This window comes from Gekko japonicus, unplaced genomic scaffold (assembly GCF_001447785.1).
Source record: "Gekko japonicus isolate JY-2015 unplaced genomic scaffold, Gekko_japonicus_V1.1 scaffold820, whole genome shotgun sequence".
Classification (NCBI taxonomy): domain Eukaryota; kingdom Metazoa; phylum Chordata; class Lepidosauria; order Squamata; family Gekkonidae; genus Gekko; species Gekko japonicus.
In genome coordinates, this window is record NW_015160861.1 from 35,836 (window position 1) to 63,023 (window position 27,188).

At 48.1% G+C, this 27,188-nt stretch overlaps 1 protein-coding gene across 1 annotated transcript in view; it reads left to right on the top strand.

Annotated features, from left to right (window-relative positions):
• Positions 1-27,188, top strand: part of SHISA6 (shisa family member 6) — a 518,048-nt gene that overhangs the window by 17,944 nt on the left and 472,916 nt on the right. Inside the window, exon 2 of the mRNA XM_015421874.1 lies at positions 16,387-16,547. Coding sequence (XP_015277360.1) covers positions 16,387-16,547 — 161 coding nt within the window. The remainder of the gene's footprint in view (positions 1-16,386; positions 16,548-27,188) is intronic.

A 27,188-nucleotide genomic window follows, 5' to 3' on the forward strand; every position in this document is an offset into this window, starting at 1 on the left:
AGTTTGTAAGCCACTCTGAGACTCCAAGTGAAGGGCGGGGTATAAATCCAATCTCTTCTCTTCTTCTTCTAAAGTATACAGATGAACAAGTGCACTGTTGAAATAAGCTGTATTCATTGCATTCAAGCTAAAGGAACCAGACCTACTTTCATACAGAACTCAGCATCCAGTAAATATCAGCTTTTGGGGTTTTTTTGTTTCTAGAAAGGAATAAGATGCGAAGCCTTTTTTGCTATGAAGGTAAGCTTGAAAAATATGAACAGTGTCTGGGGCTATTGGAGCCCCTACTGACTGTGTGCCACTTCAGATGAAACAGCACAAAGGGGTTCATCACTTTTGGCCATTACATCAGGGAGTAAGAAGGGCAACTTCCTCGGCTCTGCTCCTTGGGATGTGGGATGTGGGTAGTATAAAGTGTCTTAGCCAAAGAATTGTATTCGTCTGTAAACTGATTTGTTACTTGGAGAGTGAAATGGATTGTTAATAGTTGTTCAGATGAGAACTCTCCTTTGTTGATTCTTTGAGTGTTGTTTGCGAAGAGATATGTTGAAAAGTATGCAGACGGACGAGTGATTTCAACTTAGCGTACTTTATTAGATCAAGAACAAGACAAAATAGCCGGCTCGCAGGCCTGCTTATATACCCGAAAATCCACCACCCAGAACACCCCCCCACTTCCCAATAGGTCCTAACTAGTGGCCAAGAGTCCCATAGGCTCTCGGCCTGGAGCCTAGCCCTCTGGTTGGTGCGGGCTAGGATCCACATCGTCCTTTGTTCATCAGAGCAAAGCGCGACGCTTGCTCTTGACCGCGTGGTGCCCAAGCTGACCACGTGGTCGGAACTTGATACATTACACCCCTCCCCCATTGGTCTGCAATGCACCCACAGATAAAATCTTTTAAATGAGCCAGTGCCTTTCGGGTGTGGGAGGAGTGGCGAAGCTCGGGATTGGTGGTTGGCGCCCCCCGTGACATCCTTGGCGGAGGGTTGTCCGTGGGGGGGACCGTGGTTTCTCATGCCGGTGTTACCAGTGTCGCTGGAAGTGGGTCCTCGAGCATGCTTCTGGGATGAGGCATGGGTTCGGCAGGTCCCGGTGGGAAAAGGGCCGAGGTATCTGGAGCCTCTGCAGGGTCCAAGTCTTCGGGTTCCAGTGGCAAGGTTTGGCGGCGTAACTGATCGATATGTCGATGCAGTATCTGTCCGTCCTCACATGAAACTTGGTAAGAGCTCGGGCCCTTGACTCTCACCACTCGAGCCGGAATTCAGGCTGGCCCCCGGGTGTAGTTCCTTGCGTATACAGGATCCTCCGGGAAGAATCCCCTGGCCGCCTCGTGGGACTATGTGGCTGGAGCTTCTACTTGTGTGCGGTCTGGGTGCAGGCGGTCCAGTCAGGTCATCAGGCGACGGCCGAGAAGTAGCTCCGCCGGACTGCGCCCCATAGTGGTGTGGTGTGTAGTTCGCTAGCCGAAAAGGAAAGCAGCCAGCTTATAGTCCCAGTCCAAGGAGTCCAGGCGGCGGAGGGCATCCTTCGTTGTTCGGACCATGCATTCAGCCTGGCCGTTAGTTGCGGGGTGAAATGGGGCAGACCGGACATGGTGGATTCCGTAGTATCTTGTGAAATCCTGGAACTCACTCGATGTGAAGGCTGTTCCGTTGTCCGTGGCCAACATATTGGGGATCCCCTGGGCACTGAATATCCTCCACATTGCCCGGATGGACACCTTTGATGAAGGCACTGACACTACCTCCAGCCATTTACTGTAGGCATCTACGAGTATAAAGAAAAGCTGCCCCTGGAAAGGTCCAGCAAAGTCCAAGTGTAACCTGGACCAGGGGTGGTGGGAAGATTCCCAGGCCCTTTCCGGGGCTCGCGGTGGTTCCGGCCGGGATGCTTGATATGGTTGGCACCTCTTCACCACGTCCTCTATGTCCTTGTCCAGCCCAGGCCACCAGACGTAGCTACGGGCCAAGGCTTTCATGCGCACAACCCTGGGGTGTGCATCGTGAAGGGTGATGAGGACCCGTTCCCGTAAGGGCTTAGGGATGACCACTCTGCTTCCCCACAGCACACAGCCTTTGTGGACAGACAGTTCATCCTTCCGGGAAGTAAAGGGAGTAAAGTCCAGATCCCCTTTGGCCGCGGGCCACCCCCTTACCACCCAGTCCAAGACCTGGCAGAGTACCTTGTCCTTGGAGGTGCAGCGAGCCACCTCCTTGACGTGGACCGGTTGATCCAGAAGGGACTCCAGAAGCATGATCTGGTGGGCGGGAGCCAGATCCAGGTCACAGACTGGCAGAGGCCGGTGGCTCAGGGCATCAGCATGGCCCATCGCCTTCCCTGGGCAGTGAATGAGGGTGTAGGAGTACCCAGCCATGAAAATATACGAGCAGAGCACCCGGGGAGAAATCATCTGAGGGGTCTGGAGGTCGGGGGCCAGGAGGCCCAGCAGCGGCTTGTGATCCGTGAGGACCGTGAACAAGCACCCATACAGATAGTGGTGAAATTTCTTCACCCCCGCTACAATAGCCAGCGCCTCTCTATCTATTTGTGCATAGTTGCGCTCAGCCGCACAAAGTGTCTTTGAATAATAGGTGACTGGGACCTCGCAGCCGTCCAGCAGCCAGTGGCCCAGGACTGCCCCGACCCCGTAAGGTGAAGCGTCACAGGCCAGCAGCACAGGGAGGGGCTCGTTGAATTGCGCCAGGACCGAATTAGACACGAGCAGGTCCTTGACAGCTTGGAATGCTGCCGCCTGCGGGGGACCCCAGACCCATGGTGCCGACTTGTCCAGGAGGTGGTAGAGTGGTTCTGCAACTGCAGCCTTGAGGGGCAAGAAGGAATGATAAAAGTTCAGAAGCCCCAGAAAGGCCTGTAGCTCCGACTTGGACTGTGGTGGCGGTGTGTGTGTGATGGCTTTCACCTTGCCCGCGGTGGGGTGGCTGTCAGAGGCATCAACGGCGAAGCCCAGGAACTCGATGCGAGGAACCCCCAGGAGGCACTTCTCACGCTTGAACTTGAGCCCGGTCGTATCGAAGCAGTGCAGCACAGCCCGCAGATGGTCAGCGAAAGACGCGTTGTCCGGGGTGGCAATCAGCACATAGTCTAAAAATGGCTGAACTCTGGGGATACCTTTCAGGAGTGAATCCATAAAAGATTGAAAAATTCCCAGTGTGACCGAGACTCCGAACTGGAGGTGGTGTACCTTAAAAGCCCCCCGGTGCATCGTGGTAGTTTGAGCCTCCGCCGTGGCGGCACCCACTGGCAACTGCTGATACACCTGGGACAAGTCCAACTTGCTGAAGACCCGGGCCCCCGCTAAAGCAGCCAGCAGATGGCTCACTACCGGCACGAAATATGCATGTGCCTGCAGAGCCTTATTAAGCGTGCATTTGTAGTCTGCACAAATATGCACGTCCCCGTTTGGTTTCACCGGGGTGACTATAGGGGTTTCCCATCGTGCAGACGTGACCGGTTCCAGAACCCCTTGTTCCACCAAGCGATCCAGCTCAGCCTCAATCTTAGGCTTCATTACAATCGGCGGTAGCCTGGCCTTAATGCGGATGGGGCGGACAGCAGGGTCAAGGTCCAGTGAAATAGGGGGACCAGAAAATCGCCCCAGGGTGCCATCGAAAACTCGGGGAAATTCCATGCACACAGTGCCAAAATCCAGAGACTGGACCTGGTTGATCCCAATCAAAGACAGTCCCAAAGGCTTGAACCAGGACAGGCCCAACAGACTGGAGAGTCACCCATCCACCACTAGCAGGTCTAAGGGGCCGTCAAAGTCTTGGAACTGCACCTGGAACTTGCCCCAGCCCAGTACTGCCACGGGGTTCTTATTGAAATCCCGTAAAGTGAAACTCGGTGGCTTTTGCAGGGGGGGGGGCCTGGGGACACAGTGTGTGGAGCGTCTCCGCAGAGATAATGGAGAACGATGACTCCGTATCTATCTCCATGCTGGAGGGGGTCCCTTCTATGTGAACAGTAACATGCACTTTGTTGGGGCTATCGGGGGGGCAAGTTACATACCAGGTGCTGCTGCTGGTGGGCCGAGAGAGTGTGGAGGTTGATGTGCGGGTCCGTTGAGGTCTGGTGTGCCAAGTGTTTCAGGCATTGTCTCTTGGAGCAGCAGACCCTAGAGATGCGCCCCGATTTGTTGCACGTTCTGCAGACGGCGCTCCGGAAACAGCATGACCGGCACTCGTGGTCCTCCCCGCAGCTGGCACACGGAGCCGAAGTAGCCGAAGACGCCTTGCTGGAGTTGGAGAATGACTGATGCGGGCGCTGAGCTGACCGATGGCGGACCACCACATTGGGATAGTTACAGTCCTTTTTGGAGGGCAAATCTCAGAAGGTGATGCTAGGGGACCGTTGCCCATTCCCTGGTTTATAGGATCCCACAAGACAACACATCGTCCCCTGAGCTTTTTGACATCTATATGATTGTCAGGAGGCTGTCAGGAGACTGCTTGCGGGGAGGGCGGGGTATAAATCAGACAATAAAAATAAATAAATAAATAAATATAGGTCATGGTGTGGTTGATATCCAGATTATATCCAACTCATTTTCATCTGGTCCCAAGGAGGCAATGAGTCTGGATCAGCATCTTAAGGTTCTTACTGATCTGGGTTGTGGGATGTGACTGATTGGGGATGGAGTTGCACTTCTCCTGAAGTCACAGATTTTTAGTTGGGGGGAAGAAGAAGAAGAAGAAGAAGAGGAAGAGGAAGAAGAAGAGGAGGAGGAGGAGGAGAGGAGGAGGAGGAGGAGATTGGATTTATACCCCACCCTTCACTTGGAGTCTCAGAGCGGCTTACAAACTCCTTTCCCTTCCCCTCCCCACAACAGACACCCTGTGAGGTGGGTGGGGCTGAGAGAACTCTGACACAAACTGCTCTTTTTCAAGGACAGCTGTGCCAGAGCTTGTGACTGACCCAAGGTCACATCAGCAGGTGCAAGTGGAGGAGTGGGGAATCAAACCCGGTTCTCCCAGATTAGAGTCCACGCACTTAACCACTACACCAAACTGGCTCTCTTATTGATCTGTGGTGGCTGTAGCCAGGACAGCCTGTTACCAGCTCAGGCTGGTATACCAACTACTACCCTTCATGGGAAAGTGATGTCATGCCCTGATAACATCCAGATCAGACTGCTGCAATGCCCATTTGTTGTCTGGGACTCACCACCAGGATGATATAATGCTGATACTGATTACATTGGCTACCTGTTTGTTTTTGTGCACATCTAGAAGTGCAGGTTTTTACCTTTAAATCTCTAAATGGTTTGGGAGATAGATACCTGAAGAACCATTCTCTGCTATAAATTTACCCAGATAATGAAATATTCTAGTGAAGCCTGGTTTAATGTGCAATTTATCAAGTGGCAATACCTGCCAGGGCTTTTCCCCTGGCTGGTCCAGGAATTCCCTTCCCCCTCTTAAAAGGTTTGATTGGCAACTTCATTGCCATTTTTTAAAGGCCATCAAAACTTATTTGCTCTGTCTTGCCTTTTTCTTATGAATTATGTTTTTAGGTGCTCTGCTCAGATTGGTTTATACTTTTTTTGATTTTATCCTCCTTGTTGACTGCTTTATTGTGTTGTGGTGTTTTCATATTTATACTAATGTTATTTTACTGTATTTATGTTTTAATATTCTGTGAGCTGCTTTGGGGGCACATCATGCCAAAAGGTGGGATATAAGAGGAAGAAAGGATTCCAAATATCCGGAATAGGTCTTCTCTTCATTGCTACCTTGAGGCTTGTGTGTGATTGTGTGAATGGATTGTGTGAAAGTAAGCAAATGCATACAGGTCACACCACAGGATTGGGATGCAATTATATGTATTTTTTTCTGTATAGATACGGTTACAGAATTTGGCTTTTTAATGTGGTGTAGAGTTTGATTAAAAACTCTTACCATCAAAAGAATTGATGCTTTCAATTCATTCTCATCTCTCTGCCCTGCTGTGGGCACATCCCAGCACCACAGGACACCATCGTATTGCAAATATTTTATCTAGTATGATATAATGTAAAATGGGAACAATAAATCACATCTTCTTTCTTAGGACACCATTGAGCACAATAAAGGTTTTTTTTTTCCAGTACTGCTACTGGTACTCCTTACTCTTTGTTTATATCACTCGTACTGTGTAGATGGAAGAAAGGAATTATTTGCAACCCAGAGTGGTTCTGGAACTGAAATGTGTTTGTGAAATGCTCTGTTTTCATATTGTTCTTTCAGGTCTGAAAAGCACCATCAGTAATCACAATAATGCAAAGAATAATTCCATTGTTGTCCAGCTTCAGCTTCACTGATAACAAAGTTTCCCCCCTTGAGAGAATGGAGCCTATCAATTTTATCAGCTTTAAATCATCTTCCATTCCTTCCTTCTCTGCCTCTTGGAAGAGACTTTGTAGCTCTTGGCTACATAAAGAAAGTAATCCAAGTGTTTCCTTCCATTTGTGTTCTGCAGAGTCTAACATTCTTCAAATTTTCAAATGTCTGCAAAGGAAGCTTACTGTGAGAAACGTCTTAGTGTTGCAGTATTTAATGCAGATATATTTTTATAGAGAACCTGGTTAACAACTTCCTTGCCTTCATTACAGTTCCCAGTGGATAATATTGGTGGAGATTCTTTTTAAAATTCCAAACTTTTCATGAAAATTGGCGTCTTTGGAAAGAAAAACATCATTGTTACATTTCAGTTTTATTTCACAAAATGTTCTGATATTTCTCTCGTGTTTCCCCTAATTTTTTTCTTCCTCCCTTGTTTCCAAATGTATTGTACCATTTTCCTTTTTTTATTTTGCCTGTAATATTTATAGAAGTTTTTTTAAAAGGGAAGAAGATAAAAAATGACAAATGTTTTGGATGCTGTTCAGTTATGTAAAACTGATACATAGTTTTATCTAGTATTATCATAATTTTTGTAAATCAAAACAAGCTCCTTAAAAATCATTTTGTCCTGCTATCTGATAAACCGCAACAATTCAAATTCAAACGTTCAACTTGAATAGGTTTCCCAGCTTATTACACGGAAAAGGTGGTGCTGGCTTGCAATACAATATGGGAACATGGCAGTGCTGTTATACAATTCCATTTCACTAAAGTGAGACATACTAGAAAAAATTGCTAGTACTGTGTAACAGTGGTTTTTAAATATTTTGAACTGATTCCCTGCTTCAGATCTTATTATACGTATTTGTGCCCATCCCAGTATAAATGTTCAGTTCCACAGGTGACCATGCAGAGATCCTAGTGCGTTCAAGGATCTGTGAATTACAGTGCAATCCTATGCAGTCCAGGCTGATTGATTTTCGGCAGCTTAGAATAGTGTAACTCTGCATAGGATTGCCCTCTTTGAATGGTAGTCTCTTCTCAGCACTGGAACGGCAAGAATAGAGCAATATGTATCTGACCCCTTCCCATCCCAATCAAACACCAGGAAGTACCTTAATAACAGATTTGCATTGCATAGAGATGATGGGCCAATGTGGGTTGTGTCGCCAGAACCCCCACCCCACCCCCCGTCCAGTGTGGGTCCTCTGCCAGAAAGCATTAAGTCTATGTTCTCCTCCTAGTGCCCTTCTAAAGGACCTCCCCATGGCTGGAGAATCTTTGCTATTTGTTGTTGTTGTTGTAGCCGGTGATAGAAGTCTCATTCCTGTTCTTGTTGAACATTCACCAGATGTCTGAACCTGCGGTTCTTCTTGTACTGAGCAGGATTTGTTGAACATTCAATTAAAATATCATTGTTAATAAGGCAAAGGTACTGTAGATGCTGTATCATTCCACACTATGCTGGTATCTGAGCAAAGCCTTCTGAAGATGCCACCCTGGAAATGGGTGAAAACAGCAGCTGCCCAAAACAAAGCTTTCTCTGGCCCTTTCTGCACCCTTATTTTGCCTCATTTTCTGAGGGCATCCCATTCTTCCGTTCTGCATTCCCTCCCACTTTCACTTCCAGTTTGTGTCAGGGCTTTTTCTTGTTTCTGCATTTGTCTTACAAGAAGCTGCATTCAGACCGCTTCCAACACAGTGTTGCCACATAGTTACCAAAACTCCTTTGCTGTGATTCTTTGTTCTCATCCACTTGTGAATCACTAATCCTTTCTAAAGTAGAATTGTTTCTACACAGGGCTTTTTTTGTAGAAAAAGCCCAGCAGGAACTCATTAGCATAATAGGCCATACCCAACAGCAGAAACTCATTAGCATATTAGGCCAAACCCCTGGTAGCACAGTGTATTAGCATATTAGGCCACACACCCTATGTTCGCAGAAGTGTGGTCATCCAGCCACACCCACCTTTCCCTTCTTTTTCTGTTTACCTTGTTTGTTGTCAAAAGCCAGGGCTTTTTTTGTAGCAGGGACTCCTTTGCATGTTAGGCCACACACCCCTAATGTAGTCAATCCTAATGAGTTTCTGCTGTTGGGTGTGGCCTGTTTTGCTAATGAGCTCCTGGTGGGCATGGCCAACTCAGGAGCCAGCCGGAACTCCGTTCCTGTGCGTTCCTGCCCCAAAATAGCCCTGTTTCTACAGGTATTTAAGTGCTGCCCACTGTCCTCCCCCATTTCTACCTCTTTTTAGGTGACACTCCCTCCCCATCTGTTTTCTTTCCTTCCTTCTCCAAAGACAAGAGGACATGTCACCCCGCTCATGTAAACTTTAAAGAAGCCAGAGAGAGGATAAGAAAGACTAGGGGATTCCCTGCTCCCAAATGTGCCAGTCTTGCATGAGTGGGCCTGGATTTTCCCCTCCCTTCCTTTTCTTTTTGCAGAATCAGGGAGGGAGGGAGGGAGGGAAGGAGGGGTTGAGTCTGCAGTTTAAAGTTTTAGAAGATATTTGCCTTTCTCTTCATCTTACACAAAGCAGCCAGTTAGCTCAGATAGCTAAGCATTCTTCTCATCATACAAGGGTTGTCAGTTCAAGCCTTGTGGCAGGCAGGTGTAGTTTGCACAAAAAAAAAAGTCCTTTGATGTTTTTTTTAACTTCAGGGATGAGTTTAATGATGTTTTAACTCAGTTTATCATTAAACTTTAATCACTGGTGAAAATTTATTACTGAGTAGCAAGGTGTGTGTGTGTGTGCATTCTTAGGGGAGCAAAGTGACTTCCTGCTTTCCTTTTCTCTTAAAGGTACAGTGTGCTATTATCAGACTCCTGGTCAAGAGACTCCCAACAACACTCTCTTTGGCAGTGATTTGTTTATTGAGATATCAGCATGATCCAGGTTAGAACAGTACCGTGTCAGAACTGAGATTCTGGCGGGAAAGTCCAAAGATATAGACAGTTCAAATGGGGGCCCCTGGGGGATAACCAATCACATGTCGCAGCCATCCCACCTAGCTCTTGCATTCCCTACCCCCCACCTGGGAACATACGATCCTGTTATCTACAATAGCAAGCTGGTTCACACACATACACAGCCATTCACTCCCCCTCAGGAATTTCCCTCCCCCCGGTAACTAGGGAAAACTAAGTAGAGTTTGACTTTCTGCCTCCCCCCAAAGCCCATTCACCCTCCCGCTTGAGGTGGTGCCGCTTGTGAGGAGCTGCAGGATGAGGGGGAGGAGCTGCAGGATGAGGTTTCCACATCGATGGTCCAGGATCCTTCTTCAGTAGACTAAAATAGAAAACAGGGTGGATATGACGTAATCTTTTGGGTAGTTCAACCTCAACAATCACTTTATTAATAAGGCACACCACTTTAAATGGTCCCACATATTTCCATCTCAGCTTTTTCCTCGGTTGCAACCCCTTGAGATTTTTTAGTGGAAATGTACACTGAGTCTCCTGGCTGTATTTCCCATTCGGGGGCCCTCTCTTTGTCAGCATAACGTTTGTAATCTCCTTTTGCTTTGGTTAGAGTTTGTTGGAGGGTTGACTACTCTTGGGTCACTTTAGCTCACTATGTCTGTGCATCCCCAGGCTTCGGATCCTCAGGGTTCATGGTGGGGAGGGGTCCCCCTTCATATCCATGCCCTGCTTTAAATGGAGACATCCCTATGGAGCTGTGCACTGAATTATTATAGCTATACTCTGCAAATGGGTGCAGATCTACCCAGTCATTTTGCTGATGGTTTATAAAGCATCTCAAAAATTGTTCTAACACATGATTTGTTCTCTCTGTTTGCCCGTCGGTTTCTGGGTGGTAAGCACTGCTTAGCCCTTGCTTCACTCCCAGAAGCTTTAATAACTCCTTCCAGAACCCGGCCACAAACTGTGAGCCCCAGTCCAAAATTATCTTGCAGGACAAAGCATGGAGCCTAATTATGTGTTGCATGAACAGCTGGGCCAACTTCTGGTTGGTTGGCAATTGCTTACAGGGGATAAAATGTGCTTGTTTGGAAAACAGGTTGACCACCACCCAAATCACAGTCGTTCCATGGCTCGGAGGCAAGTCTGTGATAAAATCCATAGAAATGATGGACCAAGGCCGGTCTGGAGTTTCTAGTGGCTGCAACAGTCCTGGCGGGCTTTCCCACCCTTTTCTTGCCCATTAGACAAGTCTAGCAAGAGGCTACATACTTAGAAATGTTCCCCCTCATGCGGGGCCACCAGAATTGTCTCTGAATAAGGTTCAGGGTCTTTAAATATCTAAAGTGCCCAGCCAGTTTGTTATCATGCCCCATTGAAAGGATTTCCCCCCTTAAGGATTCTGGAACAAACAGTTTATTTTGGTGGTACCAACAGCCATCCTCTCTCTGCATCAAAGTCCCCTCCTTCTCAGAGTCTGCTTTATCAGCGTCAGTCAGAGTGGACTTTAATTTCTCAGCCCAAGGCTCCATCCCTGAGGGAGGCCCTCCCTTCACCTTGCTGTGCATCATCACCACCTCTCTTAACTGGGTGGGCATGAACATTGTGCCCACCACCTCCTCGCGCTGGCTTGCATGTTGCGGGAGGCAGGACAGAGCGTCAGCCAGGAAATTAGACTTCCCAGGGAGGTGTTTGAGGGTGAAACGAAACTTAGAGAAAAACTCTGCCCATCTTAATTGTTTGGCATTTTTATGATTGGTCCAAACTTCGAAAGGGATCTGGGCTTCCTCCAGCCAATGTCTCCAACTTGATGGCAGCCGCCTCTTTATCCCACACTGCCCAGTTCCTTTCAATGTTCAAGAACCTTTTGGATATGTAAACCAAGGGATGTAGATTCCCATTCTCCCCCTCTGTAAAATCGCCCCCCAAAGCCATGTCCGAAGCATCCACCTGCACCATAAATTGCTTAGTTTCATTGGGGTGGTGCAAAATGGGTTCTGAGGTGAACAAAGTCTTTATGTGCTCAAATGCTTGCTGGCACTTGGGAGACCATGGCAAGCGGCTACTTGGCTTCTGACTGTCGGACTCTTCCCGTTTGTTTTCAGGAGGTCGGTGAGGGGAAGGATGACTTGAGTGAAATTGGGGATGAGCAGGTGGTAGAAATTGGCTAACCTCAAAAAGGATTGTAGTTGGCGCTGGGTCGGCGAGGACTGCCACCCCAGCACATCCTGGATTTTCTTTTGGTCTATGCCCAGTCCCTTCCTGGAGATGTGGTACCCAAAGAAACCCAGCTCCTCTCTGTGGAACGCACTTGGAAAGTTTGGCAAATAGGTGGTTCTCATAGAGGGCTTTCAGGACGTCCCACACCAACTTGACATGTGACTCCTTATCTTGCAAATAAATCAAGGTATCATCTAGATAAACCAGGATCCCCTTGCACTGGTGCTTGTGCAACACTTCATTGATTAAGTTCATAAACACCCCAGGTGCTTCGGCTAACCCAAACGGCATCACCAGGTACTCAAACTGTCTCCGTGGTGTATTGAATGCTGCTTTATGCTCATCCCCCTCTCTGATGTAGGCATCTTGTAAATCTAGTTTGGTAAAGATCCAGCCTGTGAGGCCTCAGCTAGCAAGTCTTTGATGGGGGGAGGGGGGAGGTGTTCGACATAAACACTGCATTCAACCCTCTATAGTCCATGCACAGCCTCAACCCCCCATCTTTCTTCTTGTGGAATAACACTGGTGCTGCAAAAGGGGAAGCCGCTGGCCAGATGTACCCCCAGGCCAGGCTTTTATCAGTGAACCTTTGTAGTTCCTCCTTCTCTGTTGGGCTCATGGAGTAGATTTTCCCTTTGGGCATTTTATGTGCCAGAAATATTTCAATTGCACAGTCAGTTTTACAATGAGGGGGTAGTCTGTCTGCCCCCCTTTCCTCAAAAACCCTGCCCAGATCCCGGTATTCAGGCAGCATCAGATTTACCTCTTCCCACGCCAGGCTCACGCACTCAGCCATGGGGTGAGGCTCTTCCCCCCAGTCAGTGTTCCAGAGATGCTCCTTGCATCAGGGGTCTAGGAATGTGAAAGTCCCCATACTCCACTGGATGTATGGATTGTGGGCCTGAAGCCACGGTCTCCCAAGAACCATAGAGAACTTTCCAGAGGGATTCACCACAAAAGAGCATAGCTCCAAATGAGAGGCCACCCCCACCGGTAGGTGGACAGTGCAGTACTGGTAGGCCTCCCCCTTCATGGGCATCCTGCCCATGGGCTCCTGTAGCTTATGTACTTTGGCCCCCAAGCCTGTGACTATGGCAGGACTGATTAAGTTCCAGGTACACCCTGAGTCAATTAGGGCTCTGACTCTGATATGCACACCCCCCCTCAGGATTGGTTATGGTAACAGTCAAATAGAAGAGGGGGGAGGAAGGTCTCACCGAGTCTTGCACTGCAGACTTTTGGACCTGCTAGCTGACACCCTTCACAGCAGCTCCCAGCCTAGTTCTGCAGCTGAGGCACATTGCTCTCACTGAAGGAGGTGCCCTCCACCTCGTCTCTCGTTGCTGCTTGCAGAGCCTTTGGCAGCTTGGGGCATCTGCTTGGGGTCTTGGGTTTCTTCTCCTTGACTTCTTCCTTGCGTGCCTTCTCAGGGCTCTTACTTCCTGGGCAGTTTGTGACAAAGTGCCCCAGCGCCCCACATCTCAGACACAACCCCAGTTGCATTCGTTGTTCTTAGTCACCTCCGGTCTCTGGACCCCTTCTGCACTGGATGTTCGAGCCCCCAGGTGCCTTAACCGGTGTCTTGTGTTGATACAGGTGCATCAAGTTGCACCTATTCTCCACCTTGCAGGTCACCTGGGTCCAGCCGCTGAGGGTCAGTGGGTTGTCTTGGGCCAGTGCCTTCTCCAAAATTGTGGTGTTCAACCCAGCTTGGTAGAACTTGATGAGGATCTCTTCAGGGCCATCCCTGCAGCTTGGCTGCGTAGGTCTTGAACTCATCCAGGTACTCTTGAACTGACCAGCCTCCTTGTCTCAGGCCCCTGAGGTGAGTCCATGCCTTCTCTGACTCCAGGGGGTCTTCGTACTTGTGCTGCAGTGCTTGCATGAAGGCATCTACGTTGAACAGTTTGGGGCCCTCGACATTGTATAGACCCACAAACCAGTCAGCTGCCCTGTCGCACAGTCATGACCCCTTGTAGTTTGCATGGTGCTCATCAGAGGTGAAGGTGTGGCCCTACTCTCTCACGAACTTCTGCATCTGCAGGATGAAGAACGCCAGCTTCTTGGGGTTGCTGTCAAATGTCACTTCGAAGTAATCTCAGGGTTGCTCTTGGTTCCAGACTGGTCTCGCCGGAGGAAGGGGCAGGGGTCCTGGTGGCTGTCTGCGCTGCTTTTCCTCAGCTGACTCTTCCTCAGACTCTTCGGCCTCTTGTTGCATGAGCTCTCTAAAGACTCCAGGGAGGTTCTCAGTAAGGTACTGGAGGCCCTCCTTGAGTTCCTTCAGCCCTGCTCTGAGCTCTGTATTCGCTCGCTCGGTGCCCGTTTCCTCTCCCAGAGCCTCCCATCATTTTCAGGTGCTTGGGATCATCCTGGAAGGTGCAGGAGGCTCTTCTGCCTTCTCACTCCCCCTACGCCTTTGCACCCCTGAAGCCCAGGGTGCTCACAAGCCACGTCAGTTCATCCTACTGGTTGCGACTCAGTGAGGTACTGGAGGCCCTCCTTGAGTTCCTTCAGCCCTGCTCTGAGCTCTGTATTCGCTCGCTCGGTGCCCGTTTCCTCTCCCAGAGCCTCCCATCATTTTCAGGTGCTTGGGATCATCCTGGAAGGTGCAGGAGGCTCTTCTGCCTTCTCACTCCCCCTACGCCTTTGCACCCCTGAAGCCCAGGGTGCTCACAAGCCACGTCAGTTCATCCTACTGGTTGCGACTGCTACGGTGGTCTTTGGGCTTTGCCCCATGTCCCAGTACACTGCGCTTCTTGGGTTTGGGGCCAGCCGGCTCTTCTATTTTCTTGACAGGAGCAGGGTCTGGGAGTTCAGCTTCAGATCCAGTGCCCGTCCATGTGCCTTCGCCTTCGTCAGCCATCACTTCAGTGGTATGACGGTCAAAGGGAGAAAGGGAGTTCTGACACTATGTCAGACTCCTGGTCAAGAGACTCCGAACAACACTCTTTTTGGCAGTGATTTGTTTATCAGCATGATCCAGGTTAGAACAGTACCGTGTCTTTCTGGTGGGAAAGTCCAAAGATATAGACAGTTCAAATGGGGCCCCCTGGGGAATAACTAATCACACATTGCAGCCTAGCTCTTGTGTTCACTACCCCCCAACCTGGGAACATAGGATCCTGTTATTTACAATAGCAAGCTGGCACAGCTTCGGTCTCAAGGATGTTCCCCTAGGAGGAAGGCATCTTAAGGAAGAGTTATGACATCTAAGATAGAACGGTTCACACACACAGCCATTCACCCCCCTCTCAGGAATTTCCCTCCCCCCGGTAGCTATGGCAAACTAAGTAGAGTTTGACACCTATTTTCTGTTCTCATGCCCCATTAAAGGAAAGCACCAGCAAAGTTCAACTAGGATCCTCTTCAGCTCTCCCCTCCCTCATTAATAGTTTTATTGATTTTTTTAATGTTCTACATGCTCACGGACACCAGCTGCCTCCAAGCTGGCTGGCCCCGTACTCGTCACCATCCCCCAGCCAACTCCCAAAGCCACATGTGGGTTGGGGGGGGGTGTCCTGCCAAGATCTCCTGTGCAGCTGGGGGACTGTGTGCTGATGATGCTCTGGTAATGGAAGCATCAAGTGGGAGGAGTGGTTTTCTCCTGCTTCTCATTCTTCTTCCTTGTCCCAGCTTTCTTTGTTGCCATGGAGGCAGCAGCCTCCCCAACTTAGAACTTTTCCATCTCCAGCTAGACTAGCAGGCTCAAATTTAGTTCTCACATCTGTTTGTTAACTCTTTTATTTGTATGCTAATTTGCTGCTATCCACAGGTTTTACCAACTGTTAATCCAATTTTAGCTATACTTATTGCTCAGTTACTTATGTGTCTTGACTCTAACTAGCCCTTCCTGGAAACTAGTCCCTCTCTACCTATATGTAAGGCTTGAGGAAGTCTGTTTCAATGTATCTGAAGAAGTGTCCCTGCACATGAAAGCTTATATGCAGAATTAAACTTTGTTAGTTCTTGGGTGTCACTGGACTCAAACTTTGTTCTATTGCTTTAGACCAACATGGCTACCCACCCATCTGAAGAAAGAAAATGTAACTCTTAGGGTGTGGTCAGATGTGCAGTTTGATCTGGTGGCATTTTTGTCCCCATCTGTCTCTTGTTCCCAAGTCATCTGTGTCCCATTCCCCCACCCCCTTTACTGTGTGTTTATTTGACACCAGTGAAAGTGCAATCCTTTTGGGCTGAGCTGGTTTCACACTGGGTTTCCTATTGTCTGATCCCTCTGTTGTGAACCCAAGCCATCAGGCTGGTCTGACTGGTCTCTTATGTTTTCCTGGCCACTATTAAAAAACAAAAACAAAACTAGTTGGTGATATGCACATAACCACACCTCCGTGCCCGGGCTGTGAAGCTGAGGGAAGGGACATGCTGCCACTGTGTTTTTGGCTCTCCTCCTCTTTAAACAATTTGTCCTGTCAAATAATTTATTCTGTCATGGAAAAGGGCCTGCAGATGAGCCATCAGCCAGCTCACCCGGCTGCTCCTTCATTGCAGTCTGATCTATCAACCACAGTATGAGCATGCAGTGTGGCAGTTAAGGGTGGGATATCTGATTGTGACAAAATACACCAAATTAAATTATACAAGTGGCTAGATGGCACTAAGCTTGCCATCTTATATTTTCTTATTTTTATCACTTTCACACAAGCTGAAGAATACACTTTTAATCCAATTTCAATGCACTTTAGCAATCATTTGCAGGTGAATTTTGCCGTTTCGGACAGTAAATCCAGTTGCAAAGTGCATTGAAAATGGATTGGAAGTGTGTTATTCAGTGTGTGTGAAAATGTATATCAACACATTGTGTTCTGTGGAGACAAGTTCAGGAACTTTTGCTTGCTGTTCATGTTGTTTTATGAACACCTTGCACTATCTTCCCTCCTTCCTTCTAGGGCTCTGGCCGATATCCTCCGGCAGCAGGGACCAATCCCCATAGCACACTGTGAAAGAGAGACTATCTCAGCTATAGATACCTCCCCCAAAGACAACACACCAGTCCGAACATCCTCAAAAAACCACTACACACCAGTGCGCACCTCCAAGAGCAATCCAGGTAAGCACTACACTTCTTCAGTACTAATATGAGGTCACCTGGCATGGTCTACAGAAAAAGGGTCAAAATAGAACAGCAGAGTACCATAGGGTTCTGTATACTCTGCAGTGATGTCTGAAGAGTCTAAGAAGGGCTTGCACTGCAATGTGCAACTGCAGGGATTCATTAAGAAATACAATTGCTTCTTCTGAAGACTGTTTTAATACCAGGCAGATATTCTGAGACATGTTCAGATAATCCTTAAATTTGTGATTTTGGTAAACTCTTGAACTAATGGACTACTGTTTGGCTGTAGAAAAGAATAAAGACAAATGAATAAAAGAATAAAGACAAAAGAATAAAATGCAATCTGACAAAAATGCATGTATTCAAGAACTACTGTATGCAGGACGAGGGAGTTGTGGCATACGTTTGAAGTCTCAAAGACATCATCATCCAGGAACTTCATGGGATATCTCCGCTTATAATCATAATGGGACACTATATGTAGTAAGATGCTCAGTTCAGTCACAAGTGAGTGACTGACTAAACTTTTGCTGCCTCTGGTTATTTTTAAGAGGTGAAATCAGGTGACCTTAAAGGGGTAATGGTTCCATGGGGTGCTGAGCCTGTTTGGCTCTTCTAGGGATGCCAGTAGAAACTGAAAATTCCAAGCACTTTGCAAAAGTAAGAATTTAGACCTCATGATCTGGGTTAGGGAATATCTTTGCACTGCAAAATACCGTGGAATCTGACATCACTGAATTATTTTATTACCTGCTGGTATAGATTGGGATATGGGGCAACTTGCCTGTCCTTAGATAGGAGTGTGACAACTGTTGTAGGAGGTGGGAAGAGGAAGGTCGCCTTGTAAGTTTGTGGTCTGTAGAGGTCTTGCTGGTTATAAAAGAGAGTCTGTTATTGTTTTTCATTGGATGTCCTTGCATACTTACTGGTTATAAAAGAGAGGTAACTAAGGGCTGGACTACACATTACACACAGCTGTATATTCAGCTGTATATATTCAACTGTATATTCTGCTGTATGTAATGGTAGCAGCTTTTTCTATGGAAAAGAAACTTTTTTTAAATTAACATTTTATTAAAATTTTCCAACAACGTGCAAAGATGCAACAAAGTGGAGGTGTTTTGAATTCTTCTCCCAAATGCTACTTTTCTACTGGGGTTTAAATAAACACTTGATTAGAAAGTGAAATTATAATTTGAAGTTCAGTTCCAACAAGACAAAATCCTGTGAAGTCTGGAATAATTGGAAGATCAGAGTTCTGCATGCTTGACAGGAGCCACCAGATATGTACCAAGATAGAAGAAACAGGAAGTGAAATCTGTAGTTGTGAATTAGGTGAAAATTTTTGCTTTGTTTTGCAGTACCACAGCTGTGGAAAAGGCAAACTCTGTGCTGGGGATTATTAGGAAAGGGATTGAAAATTAAACAGCCAATATTATATTTCCCCATCTAGGTCTTAAAGCCAATAGGCTGTTTGACCAGAAAAAGACAGCAGAATAACAAAAAAGTTATTGCTGCTCAATATTCATTTAAAGCAATGTTCAATTGCAGCGAATATATATTTACACACATCTAGTGTTATACCAAAATCCAGGTTCGCTAACAGAGTCATTACATGATAGTTAGAATGGCAACCATGTTATAATGCCTCCAGATAGATCTGTGGTGAAGCTTCATTTGGAACACCGTCAGAGCAATCTTGAGCCATGCGCACACTGCAGCGGCCAGCTGCATTGCAGGGGCGGCGGTGCTAGTTGGCTCCCTACACTGCAGCAGAGTGGGGAGAGTGTAGCTGGCTGCATCCATGGTGAATCCGCTGCAGCATGGCCTCGAGGTGTAGTGTCGAGGTAGGGGTGGCTCAAGGGGCGGGGCATTTCAGGTTGATGGGAGCGGCCAGTCCCAGGGTAGATGTTGCATATTTCAACTGGCGGCAGGGCAGGGCAGCTCCGGAGAGCCCCATTTCCGCCCCCAACAGAGACCCATGGCAATGACAGGCATGCATTGTTCCTACATGATGGCACATTGCATAGCCAAGCCCCCCAAACTGCACTCACCCCTGAATTCTTCAAGTCTGCCCACTGCAGTGGCTCCCCCTATTGGCTCTGGGAACACCCTTGATCCCATTGCCCCCTCAGTTCTACTTGCACAGATGCCTTCCCCCCTGGATGCCAGAGAATGCTTCTGCTACCCTCAGGGGCTTTCATTCTGCTGCCTCAGCCAAAGGCCTGGTAAAACAGCTCCAACTTGCAGGCCCTGCAGAATTGACAAAGATTCCACAGGGCCCTGATCTCGACTGGGAGCATGTTCCACCAGGCAGGGGCCAGAGCAGAAAAAGCCCTAGACCTGGTTGAGGTGAGATGGACGTCCTTTAGGTGAGGGACCACCAGGAGATGTTGATCCATAGAGCGTAATGCTCTTCGAGGCATATATGGAAAGAGGCAGTCCCTCAGATATGTTGGTCCCAGGCCGTGTAAGGCTTTGAAGGTTATTACCAACACCTTGAAGTGAATCTGGAACTCAACTGGTAACCAGTGCAGTTGGCAGAGCACATGCTGAATGTGAGCCTGCACAGGCGTCGACATCAGCAAGCGTGCTGCTGCATTTTGCACCAGCTGTAATTTCCAGATCAGCCTCAAGGGTAAGTGTGCATAGAGTGAATTGTAGTAATCCGACCTGGAAGTGGCCACTGCATAGGTCACTGTAGCTAAGTCTTGGGGGGAGAAGATAGTGTTTCAGTAACCTAATCTACGTAAGATGGAAAAATGCAGATCTGGCGACTGCAGTAACCTGGGACTCCATAGAGAGAGAGGCATCCAGTGTTATACTCAGGCTCCTCACTTTCTGGGCTGGCACCAAAAGAGCCCCTTCCAGCACGGGGAGCCTGATACTCATATCCATCCCCCCCCCCAACCTAGGTACAAGACCTCCTTCTTCGATGGATTTAACTTCAACTGACTGTCAGAGTCCCACAGCAATCAGTTCCCAACAACTTTCATTCAAAAGAGAAAAGTTTACAGTAAATGCAGGTCTTCTGCGCATACATTCTGTTAGAACTACTGGAAAATGCGCCAGTGGGGAGTTATACATAATTAAAAGGGGCCCCTTGACGACCCAGGTCCAGTCAGGGCATCAGCAAAAGCTAGGGTTGCCAGGTCCCCTGGGGGGGGCGGGGAACCCCCCGCTAATTGGATCAGTTCCCCGCCGGCCCAGATCGGGCCGCTGGGGGAAGTCCACCCCCAAAGTGCCGGGAGCACGGAGACGTGCCCGGCATGATGTCACCCGGATGTGACGTCACCGCGTTGGGCATGTTGTGGGAGGATGCTATGGTTTTCCTTCGAATGATACTGTCCCTGCCCCAACGTGACCAATGTGATGACGTCACTTCTGGGTGACATCATCGTGGTGTGAGTGATTTGCACGCACACCAAATATCTCCTGGAAGGGGCCCGGGACTCCCCCATTAAAAGGTAATTCACACTTGGCAACCCTAGCAAAAGCCTGCCTAAGCTAACGGGTCGACATTCCCAGGGGAAAGAAGTAACAAGGTATCAAGGTCACTAGCTGACGCTACATAGATAAGAAGAGCATAAGAAGAAATGAAATTTAAGATTCCAAGACAGAAGCAGACCAACATCTTCCCTCCCTCCTACCAGCCATGGCAGCAACACCGGAAGTTCAGCTGACACTGACTCTGCTGCAACCATCCAGCCACAGCATCCAATTTTTTGTGTGTGCCATAATGTATTTCAATGGAGCCCATGTAAGTCAATTGGCATTTCTGGCTCCCATGATCTCCAAAGGGCCTTCAATCCCCTCCCATTGTTTCCAATGGGCAATCCTGTCACTTCTTTAAGTACATCCAGAGAATGGAATCTTGGTCTCCCAGGTCCAGCCTCACACTCTAACCGCCTCTGCCTCCCTGCACACAGAAGCCTGTGAGATAAGCAAGGAAACTTGTCTGTGTGGCTGGGTCTTTGCTGTCTATGGCAGACCACTACGACCACCCACAGCACCCAAGAGCCCTCCCTCTGAGATATGCTCCATAAGCATATGGAGCAGAGATCCATCAGTGGCTATTAGCCACAAGGTATAGATAGGGACTCTGGGGCAAGTGATGCTCTGTCATCTTGGTGCTTGGGGGGGGTCAACAGTGGGAGGGCTTCTAATGTCCTGTCCCCACTGGTGGACCTCCTGATGGCACTGGTATTTCTGGCCACTGTGTGACACAGAGTGTGATACAGAGTGATACAACATTGGCATCTCTTCTGTTCTTCTGTTCTTATGTCCTAGGGAAGCCCCACAGGAGGAGTGGCAGATGGGGTGGAAAGGGAGTGGGGCAGGAAGGGATGTGGAACTTCTGTCATTTAGCAGAAAGCAAGCAGTAGAGACACAGTTGTGACACAACATAGACTTTATTGCACAGGAATCCATGGCAAAGGGTGAGGACTTTGTCCATTTCCACCTGGGGATGGAGGATCCCTGTCATGGCACTCGCCTAGGTGGATGGCATTGTAGGTGGAGTTGCCGAGCATGATGCTCCACTTCAAGAGGAGGACTGGAACAGTGGACTGAGCAGAGTACGTGTGTGGGAGGCTGGACTTGCCACACCCACAAGTCTTTCTGTTGAGTCTCCACCTGGAAGACAGAATAACAGCCATGGCAACTGAGAATGAGTGCCATGCCAGCCTCAGCCATGGATGTCTTGTCCTGACAGGGTCTGCAAATACATCTTCATGGGGGGGCTCACCATGAACCCCCCCTTGAGGCACATGATAGAAGCAGCCAACTCACACTCACCTGTCCTGTGCTGCAGTCCATCCACTACAGCAGCTGCAGCTCAAACCTCTGATTCTGCAAGGGAATAAATTAAAGAGACACTTGCCAAGCTGGTTTACCACATGCAGTGGAGCAGCTGCCAGATCCCCCACCACTACAGACATGTCTTGTCCTCTGCCGAGGGTGAGAAACATGCAAATGACAGAGCACCCCCTGCCCCGATCTCTGCTGCAGGGCCCGGGGCCACAGGGGGTGGGGGTGGGACTCAGGAACCCCGGGGGAGGTCAGTTCCCCATGAAAAAAAATTGGAGAGGCCGAGCTCCTGAGCCCCCCCCGTAGTCTACGTCTATGCTGCAGGGCCCTGATCTCAGATGATAGCATGTTCTACCAGGCTGGGGCCTGGGCGGGAAAAGCCCTGGCCCTAGTCAAGGCTAAGCGGACATCCTTTGGGCCAAGGACAACCAGCAAATGCTGGTCCGCCAAGCGTAAAGTTCTCTGGGCCACATATGGGGCACATTCTACCAACATTTCCACCTCATTCTGCTGCATGTATAGTTCAAGTTTAAGTCAGTGCAAAGGAAAAATAGATGTGGTAGACTAGTCTTTGTCAGTGTCCTCAAATCATGGGCTGGGACCCTCAGGTGGGTCATGGAGCCCTACTTTCTAGAGATTGAGTCTCTGTAGAGCTGCCCTCTTTTTGTCTGCCTTTTATTTTATTTTTGGGAAAAAATATTAATTTATATACAGAAAGGGGGGAAGGGGGAAGGAAGGAATAAAAGTACAGAAATATTTAAACATTCCAATTATCTTTCTGCATGCATATCTTCTCATTACAATTTCACAACTACTTCATCTATCATTCTTATTATTCTTCACTTAATCTTTTTTAATACTTAAGTTTTAACCAGTCATAAAATACCCTCCAGGGTCCCATAAATTCTTCTTCCATTTTTCCTTTTAATATATTTGTCAACTTGTCCATTTCAGCACATTCCATAATCTTCAATATCAACTCATGTAGCATTGGAATCTTCAATGTCCTTCATGTCATTGCAAATAAAATTCTGCCAGTGGTTATAACATGTAAAATAAAATATCCATGATTCTTATCTAACTCATCTGGTAAACAGTTTAACAAAAATATCTCTGACTTAAAAGGTATTGTGATATTCAAGATTGACTGTAAGAAAGTATGCACTTCAATCCAGAATTTATGAACCTTTTTACATGTCCACAGCATATGTTAGTACAACCCAATATGGTTGTTACATTTATTTATTTAGCTAGTTCAATTTGTATCCCATCCTCCCCACCAAGGCAGGCTCAGGGCGGCTTCCAATAAAAGTTAAAATACATTAAAAACAAATTCATTAAACACAATACACATCATAAAACTCATAAATATACAAATTATGAGGGCTTTAAAGGTCAAAACCAGCACCTTGAAGTGAATCCGGTATGCTATCAGCAGCCAGTCCAGGCTGGATGTGCTCCCGCATGGTGGGGCCCATCAACAGCCTGGCTGCCACATTTTGCACCAGCTGCAGCTTCCGGATTTGTGACAAGGGCAGCCCCCTGTAGAGAGCATTACAGTAGTCCAGTCTCAAGGTGACCATTGCATGGATCACTGTTGCCAGATCATTGTGTTCAAGGAAGGGAACCAGCTGCCTAATCAGCTGAAGGTGGTAAAAGGCTGTCTTGGCAGTGGCTGCTACCTGGTCCTCCATCATTAAGGAGGCAACCAGGAGCACTCCCAGACTCCTGACCCTCGACGCTGGCACCAGCTGCACCCCATCAAAGGCCGGTAGTGGGATCCCTACCCTCGGTCTACTCCAACCAACTCAGGCACAGGACCTCCATCTTCATCGGATTCCATTTCAATCGGCTTAGTCTAAGCCAACCAGCCATGGTTTGTAACACCTGGTCCAGATCTTCTGGGGTAGAGTCGGACCGGCCGCCCAACATCAGATATAGCTGGATGTCATCTTCATATTGGTGACACCCTAGCCCGTGCCTCTGGGCAATCTGGGCAAGGGGGCACATATAGATGTTAAATAACATTGGGGAGAGCACCGCCCCTTGGGGCACTCTGCAGATCAGCGGGTTCCTTCAGGACAGCTGATCCCCAAGAGCCACCCTTTGTCCCCGACCTTGGTGAAAGGAGACGAGCCATCGCAAGGCAAGCTCCTGAATCCCAGTGTCGGCAATCTGTTGACTTCCTCAATACTGAGCAGACTGAAATAATCCAAAATTGGACCCTCGAGTTCACTCACATTTCCAACACATATTACTCGTTTTTATACATTTTAGGTAATCTATCTTGGGTTAGATGCCATCTATAGAACATTTTATATAAGTTTTCTTTAAATGAAACAGATTTAGTCAACTTAATATTCACAATTTTTGGCTGCCTTTTAGAAGGACCTGCTGCTTGTTACACATGCATAGAATACAGGCTGCCATGTCTCCTTCGTCTTTTTGCATGCACCTTGGAGGAGCAACAGGACATCAAGGCAAGGTCACTCAGTGGTGGTGAAGATTCCTTCATTCAGAACAGCTGGAGGGTTAAGAGTACAGCGGTACTTACATGAATTTTGAATGGGGAGGAACTGATTGAGTTACAGATGAAATTACACAGAATAGTAACTGGGCTAGTATGACTAGATTGCAGTTGGTTTCTGACTGGAAAGACTTTGAATAAAGACAAAGAAATTTGTACACATGAAATATGGGGAAAATTTAGACAACAGCCAGTACAATACCACTTGCTCCACATTTCTTCTAAGAAGTGTTTAGTGCCAAGACACTGACCACCTGTGGGGAATTAAAGGGTACTTCACATATGCTGTGGTGGCTCAAGTGGTTAAGATGCTGCACTGCAGGCTGGTAGGTTGGTAGTTCAGCAGTTCGAGACCCGAGTGCCACATGAGCAGCCTGGTTCCAGCTCCTGCCAACCTAGCAGCTCGAAAGCAAGAAATTGCAAGTAGATAAATAAGTACCACTTTAGTGGGAAGGTAACAGCGTTCCGTGTGTCATGGCGTTTAGTCATGCTGGCCACATGACCATGGAATCGTCTTAGGACAGCGCTGGCTCTTCGGCTTGGAAACGGAGATGAACACCATAACCCTAGAGTCGGATTCGACTGGCTTTCGAGTAAGGAAAACCTTTACCTTTACCTTACACATGCAATCACAATTTATGATTGCAGTATCAAGAGCTGACTTGTATGTGTGAATAACTGATCACACTTATGTGCCCCCTTGCCCAGATTGCACGGAGGCATGGGTTGGGGTGTCACCAATATGCGAATGACACCCAGCTCTATGTGTTGTTGGGTGGCCAGTCTGACTTTAACCTGGAAGATCTGGACCAGGCGTTACAAGCTGTGGCTGGTTGGCTTAGACTAAGTCGACTGAAACTGAATCTGATGAAGACGGAGGTCCTATGCCTGAGTCGGGGCAGTCCGAGGGTAGGGATCCCACTCCCAACCTTCGATGGGGCGCAGCTGGTGCCAGCATCAGAGGTTAGTAGTTTGGGAGTGCTCCTGGATGTCTCTCTAACAATGGAGGCCCAGGTAGTAGCCACTGCCAAGTCGGCCTTTTATCACCTTCGGCTGATTAGGCAGTTGGTTCCGTTCCTCGAACGCAATGATTTGGCAACAGTGATCCATGTGATGGTCACCTCGAGGTTAGACTACTGTAATGCTCTCTACATAGGGCTGCCCTTGTCACAAACTAAGAAGCTGCAGCTAGTGCAAAATGCTGCGGCTAGGCTGTTGATGGGCTGAAAGCACTGCATTGGCTGCCAATAGAGTACTGGATTCACTTCAAGGTGCTGGTTTTGACCTTTAAAGCCCTCTATGGTCAGGGTCCAGCATACCTAAGGGACCGCCTTTCCCCATATATTCCCCAGAGAGTGCTGCATTCAGGGGCTGAAAACCGGCTGGCCCTCCCAGGTACCAAATAAGCCACGTTGGCTACAACCAGGGCCAGGGGTCTTCTCAGTAGTGGCTCCACACTGGTGGAATGAGCTCCTGGAAGAGATCAGGGCCCTGTGGGACCTTCTACAGTTCTGCAGGGCCTGCAAGATTGAGCTCTTCCACCAGGCTTTCAATTAGGAGCTGTGTGTGACATCCGAGAAGAGACCCTGTGCCCTGGCTTTACCATCTCTAGCCCACCTCGCTAGGTAAAGAGTGTGTGGGAGCATGTGGGAACATCATTATTACTGTCACCCATGGAGTAGGGTTCAATCTGAAATTTCTGCTCACGTACTTTATCTGAAAACTGTACCAGCACTTTAGGATTGTAGATTTATGGATTTTAGGATAACCGACCTGTTTTTGGTATGATGAATTTTATGTTGGGTTTTAATTGTATTTTTATGCCTTTGTGTAAGCCGCCCCGAGCCTGCTTTGGTAGGGAGGGCAGGGTATAGGGAGGGCAGGGTATAAATCGAATAAAATAAAAATAAAAAGTGGACAAAGCTTTTGTATTACTTTACATCCAGGGCTGGCTCAGTCTATTTTGCTACCTCAGGCATGCTTCTCCACTGCCACCCTGACAGGGCCTAACATGGGGGGGTGGCGGCAGAGGAAGCACCTCTGCTGCCTGCTCTGGCTTCTGGCATTGTGCCAGGAAGGTCCAAGGCAGGCTGCAAGAAGAAGCATCTCTGTAGCCCACCTTGGATCCCCAGCCATGACATGGGAGAAAAAAATATACCTCCTCCTGTGCCAGCCCATCCTCTGCAGTCTGTCCTGGACTGCCAACCACCTGCAGCAACGTGGGGGGAAAGCATCGATACTTCCTCCCTGTTGTGTAAGGTGGTCAGCAAGAGGTGTCTTTGCAGCCTGACTTGGGCCCCAGATGAGAGTGGCCTTGGTGCAGGTGGTTGTCACAGGCCACACCTGTTACCTCCTCCATATTGCCACCCCTACCGCATTGGTTTGCTGCCACTGGGGTCACGTGAATAGTGAATTGGCCCTGTTTACATTGCCTCAAACACAATGTGTTTTAGTGGGGTGACTTTGTATGTGCAGCTGTGGCTTTTCAAATGTAGAGGGATCAAGAGATGAGAAATCAAGTATTGTACAAATGTGTGAATGTACAAGGTTTTCAAGTGCCTAGCCAAGAAGATTAAGAGAAGATTATTGTAGACTAGCAGTGAAGCTCGTTGTGAAAGCAATACAACGAGCTCTAGAAGGATATAGTGTGTAATGAATGCATAGGCTGGAAGCAGATTAAGTACATATTAGGCATATGTAATAGAAAGGCACAAATGTAGAAGTAAAGTCTCACATACTTTATGTTACACAGTACCTTGTGTCCAAGGTCACACAATGTGGGCCAGAAAATGCAGCACACAGGTCTCTGTGGGGCCATTTCTACAGTTGGGCACCCTCTGTTGCTCCCTCTAAGCTGTGGAGTCTTGTGAGCAAAAATCCTGCTTCCCAACTAACCATCAACATACTGTTATCTAAGCACACAGGTCTCTGTGGGGCCATTTCTACAGTTGGGCACCCTCTGTTGCTCCCTCTAAGCTGTGGAGTCTTGTGAGCAAAAATCCTGCTTCCCAACTAACCATCAACATACTGTTATCTGGCCCTCTGACTGCAGCTGACCTCTGCCCTCCCTCCTGGAGATCAGTTGTAATTCTAAGTGATCTCCACCCCTCACCTGGAGATTGGCAACAATAGTTCCCCAGGAGGGAATGGCTGGTTTGGAGGGTGGAGTCTATGGCATTGTACCTGTCTGAGGTTCCACCCCTCAAATCTCCAGGAATTTCCCAACCTGGAGTTGGCAACCCTATCTCCTTCCCAGCCAAGCATCAACCTGCCATTATCTGCCCCTCTGATTTCAGCTT